General features: G+C 36.9%; 2 protein-coding genes across 3 annotated transcripts; both read left to right on the plus strand.

Moving 5' to 3' along the window:
- Window positions 1-20,023, plus strand: LOC114320162 (salicylic acid-binding protein 2). Of its 2 annotated transcripts, XM_082886794.1 has the most exons (3): window positions 1-690; window positions 6,672-6,809; window positions 19,562-20,023. In XM_082886794.1, exons 1-3 carry the CDS (start codon window positions 25-27, stop codon window positions 19,844-19,846), a joined length of 1,089 nt encoding a protein of 362 aa, XP_082742920.1. In that variant the 5' UTR covers window positions 1-24; the 3' UTR covers window positions 19,847-20,023. The 2 variants fall into 2 exon arrangements, with proteins under 2 accessions (XP_082742920.1, XP_082742921.1); XM_082886795.1 differs by lacking the exon at window positions 6,672-6,809.
- LOC145798577 (uncharacterized) lies at window positions 6,849-19,471 on the plus strand. Its single transcript, XM_082886796.1, has 2 exons — window positions 6,849-10,286; window positions 10,364-19,471. Exons 1-2 carry the CDS (start codon window positions 10,215-10,217, stop codon window positions 11,087-11,089), a joined length of 798 nt encoding a protein of 265 aa, XP_082742922.1. The 5' UTR covers window positions 6,849-10,214; the 3' UTR covers window positions 11,090-19,471.
- Window positions 20,024-24,562: the final 4,539 nt, after the last annotated feature.

Consider the following 24,562-nt stretch of genomic DNA (forward strand, 5'->3'; position numbering starts at 1 on the left):
CTTTCAGAATAATCTGGACCATTCATGTCACTGTCAAGGATAGAAAAAAAAAATTCAAATACATCAATAATCAATACATCAGTAAAAATCATAGGAATCCTCCGTTGTGGGGGTCCCAAACATTTTCTTTCTATTTTCAATCCCATCATTAATGATCCAAACAAACATGCCATCGGTGCACTTGCCTCGACCAATATGCACCATCAACTTGCCAATTTTACTTTAAATTCTCTTTTGTCTATATATATATATACAAAGATAGGGAATAATATCCACCATCACAGACTCACAATCACCAAGAAAGAAAAAGATATGGAAGCAGCCAAGCAACAAACACAGAGCCATTTTATTCTGGTACACGGTGCTTGCCATGGAGCTTGGTGTTGGTACAAGCTCAAACCACTGCTCGAGTCTCATGGCCACAAGGTCACTGTCCTCGACCTCGCAGCCTCTGGTATCAACATGAAGAAGATAGAAGAGGTTCCCACTCTTGACGATTATACGGTGCCGTTGACGAAGCTCATGGAATCACTTCCTCTAGGTGAAAAGGTGATTCTTGTTGGGCACAGTCTTGGTGGCATGAACTTGGCCCTTGTCATGGACAAGTTCCCCGAGAAAATCTCTGTTGCTGTCTTTGTCACTGCTTTCATGCCTGATACTGTACACAAACCTTCGTTTGTTATCGATCAGGTACAATTATATAGAAATTGATTGCAGAATCAGATATAAAAATACTCACAGTTATTAGGCTCACGCCTAAATCACAAGTCATTATCTTTTATATAGATTTTTCATAAAACGATAAGATTAGGCTTGAGAGTTGACAAATAAAATTATTATTATTATTATATCTTCAATTGTGGTATAATTAAATCTCTACTACTAAAAAAATTAGTTTAATATCACTCTATAAAAAATCACTTTAAAGAGTTCTCACTCCAAAATCACTCCTACATGGTTACGAGTATTTGTGTTTTTTTGTGTTTTTGCATTGCACTTCATTTATTGGGATATTTGTTATAGTTTGTTGCAAGTAAATAATTGACAATCAAAATGTAGAAATTAAAATTATTTTAATGCTTTCTATTAATATGTTGTTTTTGGATTGAGAAAAATTCACATAAGTGAGTAATGATTTTTTTTTTTTTTTTTTAAATTTCAAATAATAATGATAAGTTCAAATGACTAATTTATAATCATTAAATATGTAATTTACAATTTTCATTACAATTTTGTAATGGATAAGATTCACTTTTTCAGCCTAATTAAGTTATTTTTATCTCATAAAAGCATAAGTTTCACCAATTTTTTTGACACAATTTTTCTTTAAAAAATTTTATAGACAATCATATAAATTATGCCAAACAGGGTCACTACTAATTCAAGCAAATATTTTTAGTTTTTTTTTTAAACTTATTTAAGTACTGATTAATATTTGAATATTAATGTTATGATAGTCGCATTGGTATATAAAAAAATTGTGGTAGTGAAATTTATTAAATTATATAATAATAAGTTATAAAATAATAAATGATTTTTAATATAGAAATATGCTTATCTATACAAATATAATTATCATAGTATTGTTAATTAATGCTTGAATAATATTTAATATTTATGGAGTAATTATGAATCGAATAGGATAAATTGTTCTTTACCTTTTTATGTTTAGTTATTTTTTATTTTGACTTTAAAGTTTATTTTTCTATTTTTGCCTGTTTCAAGTTTTTTTTTTTTTAATTTATTTCAAAAACTAAGTTATGTTTAAAATTAGATTAAAAAAATAACAGGATATTTATTAGGAAATTACTTTTCAAGTACTTGTATCATAATTAATCTATAATATATTATTATATTTCAATAAATCCTATTATTTAGAAATTTGATCTATCAAATTCTAATTCTCATATTGAAGGTATTTTATGCATAATTTTATCATTACAAATATTTTTTAAACGATTAACAATTTAACAATGTAAACATTCATATTTTAAAATGTGAATATTTATATTGACGGCGTGAATGTTCACATCACGGAACATTCACACTGCCAATGTAAATATTATTATTAAGAATATTTTGATAATTATGTTACTTATAAGACTTATTGAAACATAAAAATAAAATAAAATATATTAAGTGGAATATAAGTATGTGAAGAGGAATTTATGAATAAGTATTTCAAAAATAACATATTGACAATTATGTGATCTAAAAATATTTAATTATGTATAACTCACACTAATGATATATATTTTTATATTTTAAACAAAAATTAGTATTAGGAGTAAATTAAAAAAATAAAAATAAAAAACTGAAATAAGAAGGTCCAAAACGAAAAAAAATAGAAATAAATTAAAAGCCAAAATAAAAAAACGCAAAAACAAAGAGTAGACAATATAATAGATAAGGAAGGAGAGATAATGGTTGCACACTCCAATGCAAGAAGAGTTTTGGACGAGAAAACCTTGATCGGCTTGGAAGTTCAAGCTGCCGACCGCGTGTAGGAACGAGGCAATCATTGGATAGTAATAGTAATTTACTGCTTGAGTAAATAGGTGGTTCGTCAAAAATAAGAATAAATTATAAATAGAAGTACTTAGGCGTTATTTGTAGATTACATATTTTAGTTGAAATGTTATTATAAATTATTATATATATATTTTTTTTACATATCTTTTATAAAAAGTTGAAAAAATATTAAAATAGTATGTTCCTAAACGAGGTCTAGGCCTAAAAGATAAACTTATTGTTTAATAAGTCTTATAATAATTAATAGCGTTTTTCATCAAATACTATTAAAAAATATCACTAGTTATAAGTTTTAGCGATAATTTAAAAAAATTGTCACAAAAAAAGTTACAAATTTTTAACTTTAACGACAATTTGAAAATTTATTACAGAAAAACATTATTAATTGTAAGTTTTGAAACAATTTATAAAAATCGTGACAAAAAAAAAAGTCACTAATTCTTCATTTTTAACAACGTGTGAAAAAAATCCTCACAAAAAAATATTTTTAACGACAATTTTGCTATGACTATTTTCAATAGGAAATAATAGGAATTAAATCCAACTATTATAAATTATTAATAGTTTATTCTTATAAATACACATTTTAAGATTTATTTAAAATACGAATTATATACTGTAAGTTTGAAAATTATAAATATCTGTTTATCAGAATTTTCACTTAATCAAATTAACAAAATAAATAAATAAATAAAATTCTTAACATTTCTGGTATATAATATTAAAATTATCAGAATTGTTAATTAAAATATATTTATGACATTATTAATAACTGTTAATTGATTCAATGATTTATTAATAAAATGAGTTATTTATTATGAGATCGGAAATTTGAATGGGCGGAATGTAATTTATAGAACCATAACAAACAATTCGTATTTTAAACAAATTTCAAGAAATATATTTATAATTTATCTAAAAAATAAATATCAATTCTATGAAAAAAACTTATGAGTTTGACTTTTTAAGTATCATTAGTACGTCAATATTTTCTCTAACTTTCATTGAAATGGTATTTCCCTTTTACTATTGTTGGAAGAAATATATCTAGTGTTTTAATTTGATAATTATTGATAGTAGGGCAAATTATAAATTTATTTCTTAAAGTTTGCGTAAATTACGAATTGTCTATTATAGTTCTAAAAATTATAAATATCCTATTGTTAAAAAATTTTATTTAACAGAATTAACAGAAAAAGTAAAATTTCTAATTACTTTCCAGTACAATAATAAAATTACTAGAATTGTTAATTGAAATATATTTTTGACATCATTAAAATTATTAATTGATTTGATAATTTGTTAATAAAATGAATTAATTGTTATGTGATTAAAAACTTAAAGATGCAAGATACACATTTTAAAATTATAAAAAAATAATTTATATTTAAATAAAGAGGGATGCACCAATAAATCCCAAATTAATAACTTATACACTGTTTAATCCTAAAAGTTTTCTTATAAACAGAAAGGTCCCATTACAATGTTTCAAACATCAGATTAATGTTTCAAACATCAGATTTCGAATATCAGATTAATGTTTCGAACATTAGATTTCAAACATCAGATTAATGTTTCAAACATTATATTGATGTGCAAATGGAACTAAATGGAGCATAAGAAAACTTTTAGAACTAAATGGTTCAACTTTTCAGAAACTATGACTTATGAGTAAATTTTCGTTAAATGAATCTTAAGAAGTATACTGTAGTTACCGTGAATCTTCCATCATCGCATTTTATGAGCAAAGGTCGCAGGCTTTTCTCCTAATTCGCGGGCTTTAAGAGGTCATAGGCTAAACTAGTGTAGTATTATTATAAAAACATCTAATAATTTTATATAATTATTGAAATTAAAAAATTGTTTGTCTTGGGTCTTCAATTATTATTATTATTATTTTGGCACGTCTTGCTAATTTGTTAATTATTGATTCGCGGTTGAGGAAGGGAAGCAATCACAGTACTTTAAAAATTTCAACATAGATAAATCTTCCAATATAATCTAATAATTGTAAATATTTTTTAAAAAATTTTAAAAAACTCTAGATGTCATGTATCAAAATTTACATTCATCATGTTTTTTAAATCTAATTTGGTTTAAGATATGAGTCAAACATTCACAAGAGTAATGTCACTTATAATATTTTAAGAAATGTCCCATTATCTTATTTATCATTTTCAATTATATTTTTAATGAGCTGATAAATAATACTAATCAATTAATTTTCTACAAATTTTTCCTTTTACTTTTAAAAGGGTTTACCACCTTATTAGAAATATAATTAGAGATGATATATATCATTTTTATGTGTCAACATATTATTAATATTATACGTCTCATCATTATGTGTATATATCTCTTATACAGTGTTAACCCATAAAATTGTATAAAAAAAAGTTCTAAAAGTGGTATTACTGCATCCACAATAATTACTGTAAGTCTCACCGCGTGGTCACTTATATGTATGCGACTATTTTTTCCTCTAAGAACTCTGTTGAACGAGGAATTTTTTGAATTGTTTGTTTGCTTGCTTAATTTTCTTTGAAGAAATTACTTGAAGGTGATAGTTGCAGAAAATTATTATTATATACATATTGTGCAGGAAAATTTTACATCGGTCTGTGAGGGACTACTTTCCCACCTTATAAGCAGGCTGACTCCTCTTACCTTGTATGGGCCTTTTCTCCCAGTGGGGGAGGAACAAAACTGTGCGGTCGGAATGTCAAAGCGGATAATATGTGCAAGGCACGGGGACCGGTGACTTTATTTGGCGCCGTCTGTGGGAACTCCCTCCGGGGTGACCGGAGCCAGCGCGCCGAATAAAGCCACCGGTCTCCGTGTATTGCACATATTGTCCGCTTTGGCATTTTGACCGCATGGTTTTGTTCCTCCATCGCTGGGAGAAAAGGCCTATGCAAGATAAGAGAAACCAGCCTGCTTATAAGATGGGAAAATAGTCCCTCACAGACCGATGTGGGATTTCCCCACACATATATATATATATGAAAATATTTATAATTTAATTATTAATATTGATAAAATTTAAGAATATTTAAGTTAACATCAATTTCTAACTTTTAGTAATGGGAGAGGTGTACAATATATATATATATATATATATATTTGTAGCCTAAAGTCTCTAATTCACACTTACATATCACACACACACTCTTTTCCTCTCTCCTCTCTCATCTCTATCTTTGTTTCTCCTGCGGTAGCCTTCTCTTCCTCCGCCTCCCATGCTGATGCCTCCTCTGCTATCGTGACTGCTACGACTACCACTGCTGCCGCTACCACTACCACCTCTGTTTTTTATTTTCACACCAAACCTCTTGCTCTTCTCTGATCAGAAATTGTGGCGGTGGGCGGCGGTGGACAGATCCTCCGATTGTTAATCGCTATTGATCTCCGCCGTTTATTAGTTTATATTTCAATTTCTCTCTTATTTGGTCATTAATTCGTTTATATGATTCATTTGATATTATATATATATATATATGTGTGTGTGTGTGTGTGTGTGTGTGTGTGTGTGTGTGTGTGTGTGTGTGTATGCTTATTTGTATGTATTGGGCATAAATATGTATCAGTGTACATAATACCAGTGCCTTCAATTGCATGAGTTGTGATTCATAAATTGATTGTTGTGAATTTTATATTTTGGATTTATAAATTGATTATTGTTGTTGCTGATTTGGGTGATCGATCTAGTGTTATGTATCATCATCACCATGACTGGTTCTGGCTAATTTATCTCTGTTCAATTTTATAGTTCAATTTTCTCTCATTTAGTCAAAATATAGAAAAAATTGTAAGCAAACAAAAGAAAATTGGTCAAAACACAGAGAAATTTGTGAGTAAATTAGAGAAATTTTAAAATACAAAAAAAATTAAAGAAATTAAGCAAACTAAAAAAATTTCAAAACACAGATAAAATTTTTGTATTTTAAAATTTCTCTAGATCAAAAATTTTTTGAAAAAATGTTGAAGGACCCCAACTACTATAAAAATATTGCATGTTATTTATCTTATAAAATTTTAATATTAAGAATCTTAAAAAAAAATTCCCTAAAATTTATCACTATAATTATTTTTGAGCTTATACACTAATTTAAAAATTTTCCATTTTCTTTATGCTACAGTGCCTTGAGGGAAAAACCCCAGAATCATTGTTGGACACCAAGTTTGAATCCTGTGGAACTTCTGAAGTGCCCCTAGCATCTGTGTTCTTTGGCCCCAAATTTATGGCATCCAAACTCTACCAACTATGCCCCATCGAAGTAAGCCATCCCGCCCTTTTTTTTTTCTCTCTCTCTCTCTCTCTCTCTCTCTCTCTCTCTCTCTCTCATTCATGTGCACAAATTAATGTATAAATCCAAGAATAGGAAAATTAAACACAGAATAGAATACAAAAAATATTAAAATAAATTATATTGGTAATCTTTACATTCTATCTGTATGGGAAAGAAATAATTCTCCTCGTATAATCCTGTTGACTAAGTCCACGCTCCTCCGTACGACGTCGCTTTGTCACCTGAAAACACAAACGTGAGCTAGCCGGCGGGTGTGTGCCGGAAACCTCTCCGATGCCTAAGTCAGCAAACTTGACAAATAGATAAAGCTCAATGTATTAAGAGAGCAAAATTGTATGTTGTGTTATGTTACCTCCTCCAAGGTGATGCTTGTGAGCTTTTATAAGTTTCGAATGGCACAATCCTAGTAGGACTTTTATTTCTCCATGCAGAGTCCTCCTAGGATTCATACTCCTAAAGGATAATGCTTATCCTTTTACACCCTCCCCCACTGCTTAAACCAAGTGGGATGGTTTCTACCATGGCCGAACTACCATACGACCAAGATAAACCTGGCTATGCTGAGCCACAGAGTAGGCCGAACTATCCTTAGTTCGGTTCTCCCGTTTATTCTTTCCTATCTCGGCTTTTCATGTAGAACTCATGGCACGGTTTAGACCGAACCAACGATTCATGACCGGTATAACTCCAAGGCCGATATAACTCCAAGTTGCTTCCGGACCGAAGTAGCTTTACAATTCCTGAGCCGAAGTAACTTCATTTCTTTTGGCCGGAGTAACTTCATTTCTCTTGGGCCGAAGTAACTTCTTGGCCCTTTTTACCCAGTCCTTCGTACTTTGGGCCATAAAGTCCATCTCATAGCTCGGCCCAATTTTCACCAAAAATTACCCTCTCAATTGCCCCTTAATTCCATCTGCACAGCATGATTGAGATTACCTAGTGACCAGCCGAGCTAACGTTTTTAAGCCTTTCCAGCCGAACTAAAAAACCGTTTAGCCTCTTCAGCCGAGCTTATTTTACTCCGGCTCTACACGTTCGGTCAAAAACGTCTCTTCAATCAGTGACTGTAACGCGCTTCACTTTCCAATGACACGTGGCAAGTTCTGATAGGCTGTGGGCAGCTATCACGCCGCCCTCGTACTACGAAAATTTTGAATAGTCCAGCCCTTTTTGCCTTTCGTCTTTTTCACAAAACAACCTCTTCGTCTTTGAATCATTCACCTTCTCTATTCATCTTCTCTCTTTGTGCCTCTGCTTCTCCAACTACTAAGCTCGTGTTTTTCATTTGCTGCCACTGTTTCCATCTTCAGTCCCCTTTCTTCAATCTGGTAAGCAAATCCATTTTCCTTCCTTGTTTTTTGCTTTCGTATTTGTTTTATGCATTTTTTTTACTGTGTTTTTGCAAAACATTTTCTTCCATTTCTGTTTCGCTTCTGTACTTCCATAGGAAAACATTAGTAGAACTCACGTGTGTATGAACTATCCCGTAGAAAACTAATCTTGGATCCAAAATTATGTAGCAACCGAACTAGGATGTTGTTTGTCCTATATAGGTAGATCACTTTAGACAATAACCGAACTAGAACTTTTAGAAATAACAGTAGTTTCAGTAGGTTATTAACTCTTGAATCACTCTAGCCGAGATAAGCCCACCGAACGAAGTTTGAACTCATTAAATTAGGAACCTCGGTCTTCAACCGAGCTAAGCTTTTGGGGCTAAGCCAGCTTTCCTAGTTTCTAAACCAAACTCAGAAAGTTGCCCCTAGAGGCTCAACCGAAGTAACAAAACTCATAGTTCAACCGATTTAGGCCTTGGGGCTAAATCAGCTTTCTTAGTTTGTTAGACCGAACTTAGAAAGCTGCCCCTAGACGATGAACCGGTCTAGCAAAATTGTTCCCAAAGCCAGCATGCCGAGATGCTTGCCAAGACCTGGCTAATAAGAACTCTGCTCAAACCGAGCTATGAAGCATTTTACTGAACCGAGATAGAACCTGTCCATAAAGCCGAAGTAGGGCTCTTTTACCTTGCTTTTAATTTGTAGCACGGTCCTATGATCTGTGCTTAACCCCTTTGTTTTTTACTTTGCAGACTAAGGTTGCCCAGGCACTTCTTCGTGCGCTCAACCGAGCTACTGAGCACAATTTTTGCACCGATATAACTTATTCGTAAATTATACAACAAATGGGCAAGTATAGGTATCTCATAGACACTCCAAGCGGCCTAGCCAAATTCCGAAAGGACTATAATATACCTGATGACGTCCACCTGTCTTTAGCCGAAAAGGATGTCATTCCCTGGGATAATGAAGGCTTTGTTCCCTTCACCCTCTTATCCATAATCGAGACCGGACTACGATTTCCAGTCCAGCCCTTGATATGTGAATTCCTTAGGCAAACTAGACTATGCCCAACCCAACTGTCCACCAACTCCTACCGCATCATAATGGGAATAGCCGAACTGAATCGCCAAGCCGGACTAAACCTTGGCCTGGCCGAAATCTTCCACAAATATTCAATTGGTTCAAAAGAAGATGGGTGGGTCTATTATCTTAGAATACGTCGCCGCCGAGAGAAGATAATAAAATATACACCGGACAAAGACTTAAACGACGACGATTTTTTCTGGGTCTCTGGGAACTTTGAGGATTTTCAAGCCCAAATTCCTGGCTGACCTATAAATTGGAAAAAAGGAGAGCCCGGTAATTTAACTTCGGTCTTCTTCCTTGCATTTTTTTTATTTCAGTTTGTTAGTCTATCAACCGAACTAACAATTCTTCTTTCGCAGATTCTGCCCACCTTCATTCCTTATATAGTTATCCAAACCTTGCAACTTTGCGAGCCGCACTACGATATCCTGAACGTAGTTGGGCCAAATTGCTGAAATTTGAGCCGACCCACCGATACAGTGGTCGCCGGAAAGCCAGAGTAACCGACTTTCTTCTTGAAGAGGCCCCAGAACCGGACCCATCCTTGCCTGAGATTAGACTGATCCCACTAACAGCTGAAGAGGAGATGGCAAAAAAGAACAGGGTCAGGGCGCTTTTAACCGAGATAATCAGGCCCGAAGTAACGCCACCAAGCCAATCGCAGCCTGCTATTGTGGCCCTCCCTTCTCAACAGCCGTCTTCTTCCCGCCAAACCAAACGCGCCCGGACTGCCGAAACCGAACGAAGTTTGGTTGATGAAGAACCTGCTCTTCCACCGAGCTTGCCACCGAGCCCCCAACCTGAGCCTTCTGACCGAACTACCGGTAGCTAGGCACCAAAACTTACTTTCAACGACCGAGACATCCAAGACTCAGACTCAGTTGTTGCTGAGAAAGACCACCAGTTAGCCTTCAACCTGGCCAAGAGTGTGTGCCTCCCCAAAGACATGGAGCACCACCAAAAACAACTAAACACCGAACTGAAGGCCATCCGGTCTTCGACAAAATCCATGATTCTGGTAAGTAACTTCGGCCGTTTTCCTGTCTACTTTTTCAACTTTTACTTCGGCTAAAGGGAAATCTTTTGCTTTGTCAGGCCATTCAAAAAAACCACATCACTCATAGGAAAGTGCTAGAGCTTAGGAAAACTACAAGGCAAGTCGTGGCAGAAGCCGAGGTGAAGACGGCCGAGCTAGAGGAGGCCAGAAAGCAAATGGCCGAGCTCCGAGCTGAGAACGGCCGACTGGCCGAATTGGTTAGTTCGGCCGAAGCAGAAAAGCAGAAGGCTGCCATTGCTTTGAATGACAAGTACCTGCGCGAGCTGGTGAAGCTCGAAAGGAAGAAAGATGCCGAAATATCCCAAGTAAAGGAGAGTGTACAAGGAGCCGAAAAACAAGGCTACAAGAAGGCAGAGGACACCTATGTCAAGCAGTGCGAAGCTGCCAAGGAGCTATTCTTCAAGTGCGGCTGGAGGGTAGCCGTTGAGAAGCTCGGTCACAATCCACAGACCGAGGTTTTCAACCCTCCAGCCTACTTCATACCGAACTCCCTTCTGGAGTATGCTAATGCCATGCAACAGCAGTTTCTTGAAGGCTCAGACTCTGATGAAGACTCTGCTTCTGAGGATACTCCGGTTGTTGCTGTGGATCAGACAGTTCGGCCGGAACCCATGGTGGAAGACCTAACTATTGAACAACCAGGTGAAACCGTCGTTCCGACCGAAACCACCCTTGTTATCGTTAACGAGCTCCCGCCTGAAACCGGTCTTCATGTTGATGTTGATGCTGCCTTTGATGCCGAAATTGAAGATCTTTTCTCTTGATTTTGTATTTTTTCTTATTTTTTCTGTTTTTTTTTTTTTTTTACCTTTTGTCTTTGTAACCGGGCTATCCCCCATCTGTAATTGCTTTTTAATGAATGAAAAATTTGCTTGAACTCTTATTCCGGTTTTGATTTGTATGCTTACAGTTGATCTTTTTATGTCCAACGTTTATCTTGGTTTTTGCTTGTTTGAACTAACTTATGCTTACCAGCCAACCACTCCTTAGCCGACATAATTACTTCGGCTGAGGAGTACTCAGAGTTGGTTTTAATCCAGCCAACCACTCTTCAGCCATACCCATACTTCGGCTGAAGAGTTCAAAGAGTTAGTTTAATCCAGCCAACCACTCTTCAGCCATACCCATACTTCGGTTGAAGAGTTCAAAGAGTTGGTTTAATCCAGCCAACCACTCTTCAGTTATTCCCATACTCCGGCTGAAGAGTACAAAGAGTTGGTGTAATTCAGCCAACCACTCTTCAGTCATACCCATACTATTGTTGAAGAGTTTCAGGAGTTGGTTTATTCCAGCCAACCACTTCAGCCATACCCATACTTCGGCTGAAAAGTACAAATAGTTGGTTTCATCCAGCCAATCCCTAAGTTAGTTTTTCCAGCCAACTTAGAATAATGTTTGGTTATTCCGACCAAACGTCCTGCAGCCTGGATCCTTATCCTGGGCTTAGGAAGGGTGTTGGTTTATTCTAGCCAACCTCTAAGCTAGTTTTTTCCAGCTAACTTAGAACAATGTTTGGTTATTCCGACCAAATGTCCTGCAGCCTGGATCCTTATCCTGGGCTTAAGAAGGGTGTTGGTTTATTCCAGCCAACCACTCTTCGGCCATACCCTTACTTCGGCTGAAGAGTACAGGAGTTGGTTTATTCCAGCCAACCTCTGAGTTAGTTTTTTCCAGCTAACTTAGAACAAAAAGTTTGCAATATTCCTAACTTTACTAAAGCTAACTTTTACAAAGAACAACGCATGTTGAAAAGAATTGATTGTCTTATTGAGGAAAGAGAAAATTACATATGTTTGAAAGAGAAAAAGCTAAAAATAAAACAACTTGAGATTGGCCGTGTTCCATGGCCTAGGGATTGCTTTGTCGTCCTTGTCTTCTAGGTGGTATGCCTCTTTGCCTGCTAACCCGACCACTTTGTAAGGACCTTCCCAGTTTGGCCCTAACTTGCCATCTCCCGGTACCAAGGTGTTTCCCATCACTTTACGCAGTACCCAATCGCCGATCTTGAATTGTCTTGGATGCACCTTTTTGTTGTATTTTCTAATTAACTCTCGTTGGTATGAAGCAATGTGAACTAGTGCTCTTTCTCTTCTTTCTTCTGTAAGGTCGAGTTCTAATGTTATGGTTTCTCCATTTAAGTCTGGATCAAAGTTTTCGCTTCGAATTGTGGGGAGGCCAACTTCCAGTGGGATTACTACTTCCATTCCGTAAGCTAAGGAGAATGGTGTCTCTCCTGTTGATCGTCGATGTGTGGTACGATAAGCCCATAAAACATGAGGAAGTTCGTCTGCCCACTTGCCTTTTGCCTTCTCTAACCTTTTCTTCAGTCCATCAAAGACGACTTTATTTGATGCTTTCGCTTGGCCATTTGCTTGAGGATATGCCGGTGTAGAATTGTAGAACTCTATCTTGTACTCTTCATAAATGCTTCTGAAGATTCTGCCGTCGAACTGAGTGCCATTGTCTGAGATTAGGGCTTTTGGTATGCCAAACCGAGTGATGATATTCTGCCAAACGAACTTCTTCACATCTTTTTCTTTGATTGATGCCAATGCTTCTGCTTCTACCATTTTGTGAAGTAGTCTATTGCTGCGAGAAAGAACTTCCTGTTGCCGGGTGCTGTTGGAAGTGGTCCTACTATGTCCAAGCCCCACATTGCGAAAGGCCATGGGCTAGTTAATGGTAGGAGTTCTCTTGCTGGTTGATGTATTTGGTGCGCGAATTTTTGGCATTTCTCACACTTCTTCACATATTTTTCTGAGTCTGCCTACATGTATGGCCACCAGTATCCTTGTGAAATGGCCCTGTAAGCTAGCGATCTTCCTCCTTGATGGCTTCCGCACACCTCTTCGTGTATGTCGTACAAGAATGCTTCTACTTTGCTGGGATGTACACACTTTAGGTAGGGTCCTGAGAATGACTTCTTGTATAATGCTAAGGATGGGGAGAGCCAGAATCGCTGTGATTTCGCTCTTATTCTGTTTGCTTCTTTTTTCTCTTCTGGTAGGATGCCGTCTTTTAAGAACAGGATGATGGGATCCATCCAAGAGGGGCCTAGTTCTGTGCAACATACCTCTTCTGCTTCGGGGTCTTCTATGCTTGGTCTAGGTAGGTAGTCGATTAGTAGTGGATGAGGTATGGAGGAATCTACCATTGAGGCAAAGCCTGCTAGTTCGTCTGCTCTGCTGTTTTCCTCCCTGCCGATTTGTTCTATCCTTACTACTTCAAATTTCTTGATCTCTGTTCTAACCAACTCTTGGTACTTGGCCATCCTATCATCCTTTGCTTCATAGTCGCCAGAGATTTGATTTACCACCAGCTGTGAGTCGATGTAGACCATTAGTTCGGTGGCCTTCATGTAGTATGCTGATTTGAGTCCTGCGAGAAGTGCTTCATACTCCGCTTCGTTGTTTGATGCTGGGAAGCCAAGGTTGATTGCTTGCTCTATAACCAGGCCGTCTGGGGAGATGAGGACTATGCCAAGTCCTGCACCATGCCGGTTGGATGCTCCATCCACAAAGAGCTTCCACATCTCTCCAACGAACAACTTCCAGCAAGTGGAGGGGTCAGATGATGTCGTGGGGTCAAGAATGGTGTTTTCTTCAAGGTCCATGCTTGCTGTCTGCCCCTCGCCATCTGATTGTACTGTTGGTGAGCCTTGGTTTGTTTCTTCCTTGTTGTCTTTAGTCTGGTCTGCCTTGGAGTCTGACTGAATTCCTTCTACTAGGGGTTGCGCTATTCCGGCGTCAACTTCCGTCCCTAGTTCGGTTGTGTCAGTTAGGTCGACTGGGTAGATATGATGGCTTCCAAGAGTAAACTCTGCGACGAAGTCTGCCAAAGATTGGGCTTTTTATTGCGGTCCTGGGTTGGAACTTGATGTCGAATTGTCCCAACTCTACTGCCCACTTCAAAATTCGCCCAGAAAAGTTCGCCCTCTCAAACAGAGCTTTTAGTGGGAAAGCTGTGAGGACGACTATGGTGTGGGCGTGAAAGTAGTGTGCCAATTTCCTGGAGGCCATCATTAATGCTAATGCCAGTTTTTCCAGTGGCAAATACCTTGTTTTGGCTCCCAGCAGTGTCTTGCTGACATAATAGATGGGCAAGTGTTGGATTCCTTCTGCACGAACCAGCACTGCGCTTACTGCGTGCTGAGAGACCGCCAAGTATAAGAAGAGTTCTTCGCCAGGTACTGGGGTGACAAGCAGTGGTGGGGAAGACAGATATTCCTTCAAGCTTTCCAGAGCTTGGTCGCATTCTTCATCCCACTCAAACTTGGCCTTTAAGGCATGAAAAAATGGTCGTAGTCTGTCTAACGACCTGTTGATAAATCGGTTAAGTGCAGCCGCCATGCCGGTGAGATGCTGCACTTCTTTCACAGAGTTGGGTCTCTCCAAATCTTGGATTGTTTTGATCTGGGAGGGGCCCGCTTCTATACCTTGGTTGGTCACCAAGAAGCCCAAGAATTTGCCAGATCCTACTCCGAATGCGCACTTGGAGGCGTTGAGGCGCAACTTGTGTTTTTTCAAGATTTCAAACATCTCCCCTAAGTCCTTGAGATGGTCATTCTCATCCTTGCTTTTGACCACCATGTCGTCGATGTATGCCTCCATTGTTCTGCCTAACAATGGTTCAAACATCTTGGTGACCATCCGTTGGAATGTTGCCCCTGCGTTCTTCAGGCCAAAGGGCATGACCTTGTAACAGTATAGTCCTCTTGGAGTTGTAAAAGATGTGACCTCCTGGTCTGGCTCATGCATGGCGATTTGGTGGTAGCCTCTGTATGCATCCAGAAAGCTAAGTCGGTTGTGCCCCGCCGTTAGGTCCACCAGTTGATTTATCCGTGGTAGAGGAAAGCTGTCTTTTGGGCATGCCTTGTTAACTGTTTTGTAGTCGACGCAGACACGCCACTTGCCATTCTTCTTTGGCACTACGACCGTGTTGGAGATCCATCTTGGGTAGTACACTTCTCTAATTGCTCCTGCTTTCAGCAGGTTTCCTACTTCCTCTGCCACTATTTCGGCATGGTGAAGTGCTGATCTGCGTGTGCGTTGAATGACTGGCCTGGCGGATGGGTGGACATTGAGTTGGTGACTGATGAAGTTTGGATCAATGCCTGGCATGTCGTAGGGTGTCCAGGCGAACACTTCGATGTTAGAGGTCAAGAATTCCAAGACCTCTAATCTCTCAGTGCTGGACAGCGACGAGCCGAGCAAGAAGAACTTATCCGGGTTCTTTTCATCTATTTTTACCTCCACCAAGTCCTCCACTGCTTTCTGATCAGCCTCTTTGCCGACATCTGCGAATAGTTCATTGCTTTGAGATTCTTCCACTGAATGAACGTATCCTTTGGCTGCGCGGCTGCCATTCACCATGGCGAAACATTGCATTGACATGATCTGATCTCCATAGACTTCTTCAATTATACCGGTGTCGTTGGGGAACCGCATTACTTGGTGGTAGGATAACGCCACCGATCGCATGGCATGCAGCCATGTTCTGCCCAAGATGATGTTGTAAGTGGAGGGGACCTTCAATACCCAGAACTCCACTTGTTTCGTTACACTTCCTGCCCTAACTGGAAGGATTATTTTGCCGACGGGCCATTCTGGCATGGAGTTGAATCCAATTAGGGGAGATACTGCAGGCGCCAAGTCTTTGTCTTGTAGCTTCAGTTGTTTAAATGTTTCGTAGTACATGATCTCACATGAACTACCCTGGTCAATCAGAATCCGCTTGACGTCAAAATCCTTGACTCGGAGAGTGACGACCAGAGCATCATTGTGAGGACAGTATATCCGTTCTAAGTCTTTATCTGAAAAAGACATGACGTTTGTTGCCTCTGTCCTTTCCTTCTTGATGGCAGGTTGGGCACTTAATACTTCTCTAAAGTGCTCAGCCTTTTTGATTGACCCTCTGAGCTCGCATACACGCTCAGGTTCAAAGACTCCATGTATCACATTGATAATGCCTTGAGGTGGGAGGTCGATTGGCATTCCGTTGGGGTTGTTGTGATCTTGGGGGGCTGGTTGCGTCCCTCCTTCAATGTACTTGTCCAAGTGGCCTGCTGCCACCAACTCTTCCAAGTGTTGTCTCAATGGTGTGCAATTCTCCGTGCGGTGTCCCTTTTCTTTGTGGAAGGTGCACCGCGATCTTTCGTCATAGTCCTTCTGGGTTTCTCCTAGCTTGGTTGGCCACTTGACGAAAGGCTCATCTCTTATCTCGCTCAGAATCCGATATATCGGTTTCTTGAACACCGTGGTTATGGCAGTGCGGATTCTCAACCATCTTTTATCGGGGTCTTCTCCGTTATCTCGTCTGCCACGTCCGTTTTTGTTACTTCGGTCTACCGTGTTGACCTTGGCTGAGGTTTTCTTTTCTTGTACTGCAGTCGCACTGGACTTTGCTTTGGCACGTGCGCCATCCTCTTCTACCTTGATGTGCTGATGCACTCTTTCCATCAGGGCTTCCATAGTGAGGGGTGGCGTCATGGTGATCGAGTCCCTTAGTCTGTTCCCAACTGGAAGGCCTCTTTTATACTGTGCAATGGCGAGATTGGTGGGGCAGTCCCCAATCTGATTGAAGGTCTCCCAGTAGCAACTGTTGTAGGATCTTAGGGTCTCTTTATCACCCATGTCGATGGAGAGTAGCTGATCGATCTCTACTGGGGTTTTAGTGTTTGTTCGGAACCTTGTCACGAAGGCTTCTGCCAACTGTGCCCAAGAGGCTATGCTGCCTTCTGGAAGTTTCTCGAACCAAGTCAAGCCTAGGTCGCCAAGACTTGATGGGAAGAGTATGCACATTAAGGCCTCGTTTCGCCTGTAAACGGCCATGACTTGGCGAAAGTGGCTCAAATGTGAGTACGGGTCCGTCTTCCCTTCATATGTAGTGAATTTCGGCTGAAGGAAGCTGATGGTAGGGGCGCGTTTTCAATTGCTGGAACAAACGGCGAAGTCTGTAGCCTTGCTAGTGCCTTGTCCGTTGGTTCGTAGGCAGGGCGCGGTATTGGCATTCCAACCTCGATGCTTCCATGCGTCCGAGGAGCCAACCGCTGTAAGGCCGAGACTCTGTGTGGATCCCTTGCCCTGGCATCCTCCTTGCATCGTGCTTTCTCTTCGAGCACGGTTCGTAAGTCGGATGATCTGGGTAATTCCGTCTGTCTAGATCTGGTTTGGTGCGAATGCGAGGGCCAATATGTGCTTCCTTCAGTGTTTGACCTTTCAAATCTCGTCCTCTCAGACCTTGAGTGATGAGTTCTGGAAGACCAGGATTGAGTGTCGCATGTCTTGAGGCTTCTGCTCTCTCCTTGCGAGGGTGTAGTATTCCTACTACGATTTTTTGAGTGGCGATGGGGTGTCTTGTTTTTGCGCCCCTCTCCTGTCGCCATTTCTTTTTTCTTCATCTGGCGTTTTAAGGCCTCCATGTCCGCTGCCATCTTTCTTATCAATTCATCTTGCTCTTTCACGCGATCTTCCAGAGATTGTGGGTCAATCCTCCGTCTTTGCCTGTCGGGACTTTGAGAATGAGATTGACGGGGGCTGTGAGTCCGTCTTCCCCTAGTATCTCTCCTGGAGTTATGTCGTTGGGACTCCAAGTCCGCCATGGGAGGGACAGAAGGTAATCCTTCACGCCTTGCACCTCCATCTGGAGTTAGCCCGTCGACGGCGGACTGCGGCAATTCTTCAATGTGTGCCATTGATCGTAAAGGGGAGAAGCTTTAATCAAGAGGTTTTGTTCTGTCTGTTTTTCCTATAGACGGCGCCAATTGTACGGGAAAGAAATAATTCTCCTCGTATAATCCTGTTGACTAAGTCCACGCTCCTCCGTACGACGTCACTTTGTCACCTGAAAACACAAACGTGAGCTAGCCGGCGGGTGTGTGCCGGAAACCTCTCCGATGCCTAAGTCAGCAAACTTGACAAATAGACAAAGCTCAATGTATTAAGAGAGCAGAATTGTATGTTGTGTTATGTTACCTCCTCCAAGGTGATGCTTGTGAGCTTTTATAGGTTTCGAATGGCACAATCCTAGTAGGACTTTTATTTCTCCATGCAGAGTCCTCCTAGGATTCATACTCCTAAAGGATAATGCTTATCCTTTTACACCCTCCCCCACTGCTTAAACCAAGTGGGATGGTTTCTACCATGGCCGAACTACCATACGACCGAGATAAATCTGGCTATGCTGAGCCACAGAGTAGGCCGAACTATCCTTAGTTCGGTTCTCCCGTTTATTCTTTCCTATCTCGGCTTTTCATGTAGAACTCATGGTACGGTTTAGACCGAACCAACGATTCGCGACCGGTATAACTCCAAGGCCAATATAACTCCAAATTGCTTCCGGACCGAAGTAGCTTTACAATTCCTGAGCCGAAGTAACTTCATCTCTTTTGGCCGGAGTAACTTTATTTCTCTTGGGCCGGAGTAACTTCTTGGCCCTTTTTACCCAGTCCTTCGTACTTTGGGCCATAAAGTCCATCTCATATCTCGGCCCAATTTTCACCAAAAATTACCCTCTCATTATCAATTATGTTATTTTAGTCTCTCTCATTTTAATTAATTCAATTTTAATCCTTAAACTCGTTTTGGTCCCTATCATTTTAATTAGCTCGATTTTAACCCTTAAACTCTACTTATTTCGATATAAATATTTTACTTGTAAAATAATTCAATAATCTTTTTTCTGATGTTTGGCAATTAACTAATAAAAAATTCAACAAAGGTGAATTTTTTGTTTTACAAAACTCACTGCAAATAATGATAAATTGACATTTCATTGCAAGCCTAACAATTCAGCTTGCTTGAACTACATTACATTGATGAAAGCAACGATGGTAAATTAACTTAAAAAAATTAAATTCGTAAGTCAATTTCCTTCAATATGTTGGAAAATATTTTACTTGTTTTTTGGCCAACCAAATAATGAAAAATAGGTAAAATATTTTTGAGAAAAACATTTTATGGAGAAACAAATAGAGCCTTAATTTTAGATTTTGTATTAATTTAATCTAATTGATAATACAGATTAAGGTTTTTGAAAGAAAATAGTAACTAAGTTAGTTGAGATTAACTCACTAAATTAAAGAAGTTTATAATTTTGTATTAGATGCCGCTCATGTACATTTTTTATCAAAAAAAAAAAAAAACAAAGGCTAATAATTGTCTAAACTATTATCATATATTTTTAGTGTTCGAGTCTGTGTTTGATTTTTTTTATCCTAAAATACTCTATTTTGACAGGATTTGACACTAGCAACAATGTTAGTGAGGCCAGGGTCATTCTTTTTAGAAGATTTGGCACAGGCAAATAACTTCTCACATGAAGGTTATGGATCGGTGACGAGGGTTTTTATTGTGTGCAATGAAGATTACACAATAACAGAAGAATACCAAAGGTGGATGATCGAAAACATTGGAGGAGTGAAAGAGGTGATGGAGATCAAGGGTGCGGATCATATGCCAATGTTTTCAAAACCTCAAGAACTTTGTTCCTGTCTCTTAGAGATTGCTAATAAGCACACTTAAACATGTGATAGCAAGCCAATAAAACATCCTTAAAAATACTTTTATGTGCAAGTTTTGATTGTAGCATGATCTTTTTTTTTTTTATCTCTAATTTGTGATAATAAATATTAATGTTGTTGCATTGATTGTGGTTGTTTTCAAATTTTCTATGACCAAACAAAACGTATCTTTGTGTGCTTTCTGTTCTTTTATGTTTCTTATTTAACATTTAGATGATGTTTGTATTATGCATTTAGGGAAAAATTTAGAAAAAAAAACAAAGAAGGTAAAATATGAGTGAAATGTAAATTATATTTTGTTTACATTTTACTTATTTTTTTTCTTTTTAAATCATTATTTAAATTTATGATCTAAACACAATCTTATGATGCATTTGGGATAAGATTAAAATCCTTAAAAAGTCAAAAATAAAAGTACTAAAAAATTAAAAAATCATACAACGAAGTTACAGATTTCTTTTCTCTCTCTATTTTTTTGTATAAAAAAATAATAAAATTTATTTTCAATCTCTATAATCACTAAAAATGTCACTTTTCAACAAAACCTTAATGTGCTAACCTAGTAGTATGGTTTATTGTGATTGACTTAAAATGGTAGTTTGTGAGAGATAACACCAGAACATGTGTATTTTATGATTTGTGAGAAGGAAAAAACTTAGGAATCAAGAAAATTTTTAGAAATTTATCATACTATTTTTTTTTTTTTTTAACACAGCCTGAAAGGAAGGATATTTTGTCTAGCATGACTTGAATTATCTCCATGGCAGGCTCTCAGTTTTCTGGAACCCAAAACAAATCTTAAATATTGAGCCTTTCATACATATTAAAAAATAAAAATAAAAAGTTTGCAATTAAAAGATTATGTATTCAAATAATTTTTTCTTTTGTAGTCAAAACAGACATTTTAAGAAGCATGACCTGTTTGATACAATTTATCAAAAATTACTAACATCATCATCATAATGCTAACTTGATCTTCAACAATAACAAATTAAATAATCAATGAATTGAAATATAAAATAAAATTAAAAAATCATGTCATCATAATAGGGGGAAAAAAATCATACCATCATCATCAAACAAATATTTTATTAAGTAAAAACATGAACACATACCCATTAGAGAGGTTGTGACTTGAACCCTATTTTATGTTACAAATATGATATGAGACTTTCCATCATAGTTCAGTAAATAAATTTTTTTTAAAAAAAAAAAATTCAGAAATATAATAATAGTTCCCAATGTTTGTGATAGATAAGAGTTGAGGGAAGATTAATAATGTTAAGGACTCCTGCTACAGACCCCCAGTGACGTGGCGGGCTTCCATTGGCCAGTTTTCTGTTTTTTTTTTTTCCTTCCAATCCTACAGTGCCACGTGGCACTGGGGGTCGGTGGGGGTGGGGTTTACTGGGGGTCTCACGCATTTTTGAATGTTAAGTTACACTTTCAATTTCTTGGTCTTAAGACTTCAATAGGGTGTCGCTCTTGTTTTTAGACTTTGTTTGTTTTCAGAGATAGGGATTTGAGATTAGACTATTAGTAAATTGAGAGTTCTAAAATCATATTTGTTTGCAAAGTAAAGCTTGGAATTGGTAGTTCCTTGGGACTAGCATGGGCGTTGGAAGAGGGGATTAGTAAATCCGTCCAAAGGGTTGAGTCTCAAAATTAAGGGGATTAATTTGAAAGGAAAATGATTGGTGGCCCTAAAAAATTTGCCCCTAATTTCCATTTTTAGAAACTGTTTTCTTTTTTTCTTTCTTTTTTCTTTTTTTTTTTTTTTTTTTTACCTAAAGTGGAATTTTCGGGGCATTCGAGCCCCGAAATTCGGGCCCTCAAGCAGCGCCCAATTTGAAAATATGCTATTTTGCCCATATTTGTGTGCCTTTGTGTGTGGTTTTTTTTTTTAATTTTAATTATTATTATGTCGTTATATATATAAATATTAAATATTAAAATAATATAGAACAAAAAAATATTAATAAAATATAATTTTTAATATTAGCATATATCAAAAATACTATTTATGATATTATATATATTTAATCTCTTCACTAAAATATATTATAAACAAATATAATTTTTTTTAATTTCAACAGTAACAATCCCACCCCAATCTACCTGGGAAAACAAATCAGCTAAGCCTTTGAAGCTTTCTGTATTGCTTTCCCCATTCTTACTACTGAGCGAAACCCACCAGGTAAGTCAAAACTTTGATTTTATATTATTTACACTTAGGCCTCAAAAGTTTTTAAAATATAAATTAGGGCTCCGATTTTTTGGGCTTTTTCTAATTCAGATTGGCCTATTCTAAAAAAAAACTTTGGACCTTCAAAATTCAAGTAGGCCTTGTTTTAAGGATTTCTAATTCAGATTGGGCCATTTAAAAAACATAACTTTCAACATTTAAACTTCAAGTGGGCTTTTTTTCTTATGAAAGTACAAGAGCTAAAATAATTTTGGGGGGCTTTTTTTTGAGTCTTTTTTAGTAGGTCCAAGGCAGCTGCTTTGTGTACTTATCCGCAAAACCGGGCCTAATTATCTCAATAAATTGAATATTTGAATGATAGACTTGGTAAAATAGAAATTGCATCAAATACCTTCACATAACTTTATTTAAATTATATATAACTACATCAAATAAGATAACATTTATAAGATACTTATCTTAGCCAAGAGTCCGAGAAAGATATAAAACTTTAACCTAGACAACAAGACATCTATCAATAGTTATAGTTTTGATTTAGAATTCAACTGGATCATTTAAATATATATATATATATATATATATATATATAATTTTTTATTTCTGGTAGACACTTATCTATCTTATTAATATCATATATATTTTCATAAGTTGTTAACACTTTGCTTACAAATGTGTTCTTGTTTAATAATATGATAGTTCTAAACAATTATTTAAATAGTTTTGTTTGTAAAACAATGATATATTTATTACTTAATCTTTGAGCAAGTTGTGATTATATTGTAAATAATAACAAAATTCATGAAAACCGTGATTCCAACTTAACCACATTTTTTTGATTTAGTTTGATTTAATTCTAAATTTTTCATGATTCTATTTGATTTCAAATTTTATAAAATTGTGAGTAGTAATTTAACCTTGATTTATTTTAAAATTGAACCATGCAAACCCTTATTTTAAGGGAGATGGAGTGGTTGCTTTGCGGGGCATAACAGCTACTGTTGTGTAGTCATATGGGCATATTTTGGAGTCCGTTTCAATGATCTAAACTGTTCATATTTTTTAATACATCGAGTAAAAAATACCTATCAAAAATAAGTTGATCGGATATCCTTAACTATTTCATCAAATTGCATTTTTATCTATAAAAATAAATGACAATTATAATTTGAAGTATAAAATTAAATATAAATGTGAGTTGATAAAAAAATTAACAATATCCAATCAATTTAATTTTTTGAAAGTATATTTTATTTAATTTAATATTTTTAAAATATAAACAATTCGAATCATAAAAACAGTCTTTAAATGAGCCCATATAGCCGGACAACAATCATTCCATTTTTGAAGAGGGAACATGGAGGGAGAGAGACACAAGACTTCGGGTGAAGTGAGGAGTGATTACCGCGTGGTGGTATATGTGTCAAACCCACGCCACTGCCCATTTGCAACCGCCACCGTCCATAACTGATTCTGAAGAGATAAAGGCCCAAGGCATCTTCCAATAGCTTCTTCATTATCTCTCTCTCTATCTCCCTCTACTAGCTTCCAAAACAGCTATTGTCACATTACCACTTCCCATTTACTTCATTACCAAGCTAATTTGCATTACTAATTTTCTAATTTTCAACCAATAGCAGTGGAGTGGTAGTTAAGTGGGTTGAAAAGTACTACTAACCGCCCATGCTTTGGGTAGGGTGGGACCCAAAAATCTTGCCCACCGCCACCCCAACTGTTGAGGACACTAAAATGCCCTAGTTTTGGGGGAGTAGGGGACTGGGTGTGTGGGACTACCTTATCTTCTTGGACAGTTGGGGGCTGAAATGAAATGAAGAAGAGATATGGTCAAGGTCTTAGGTCTAGACTTTGAAACATTTGAGATGTGGATATGGTGACTGAATCAACTATCAAGATTTGGATTATTTAGAATTTAATAATCAACAATAAAATGGATGTGAGAAAAGATGGACGAGAGGAAACGTAAATTGGTGGTTTTCGGAGCATGATCAAATGATGTTTTGAAAGTGTTGTGATTGGTATAAAAGATGAAATTTACAACTTTGTATTGAGACATAAAAAATAGCAGGAAGCTTAATATTTGTTGATTGGTAGGGAATAAAGACACATATAATACCCCTAAATTATCTATAAAAAAAAAAATTCAAGAATATATCAAGGATAAATATGGTGGATAAACGTTTGGTAAAATGTGTTAGAGCTGGTTATGATGAATGTATCAAGCATTAACAAAAAAAATTCTTAGCAATTGGTAAGAGGGAAATATGGGAATGAATATAGTGACTAAAATTATAATCCAAACATCATATTTTGTAAGAAACCATTTCATTTACAACGTTAATTTTATAAATGATTTGGCTTCTTTCCAAACGAAGTGAAGTGAAGTGCAGTCCTTATTATTAGATTTGTGGAGTCCATTACATTTACCATTTTGGTGATTCAAGTTTAATTTTAATGTGCATGTGTATAGATCATTCATAAAAAATAAAAATAAAA

The sequence above is a fragment of the Camellia sinensis genome, chromosome 9 (assembly GCF_055761805.1).
Source record: "Camellia sinensis isolate YWXY chromosome 9, ASM5576180v1, whole genome shotgun sequence".
In the NCBI taxonomy this organism is placed as follows: domain Eukaryota; kingdom Viridiplantae; phylum Streptophyta; class Magnoliopsida; order Ericales; family Theaceae; genus Camellia; species Camellia sinensis.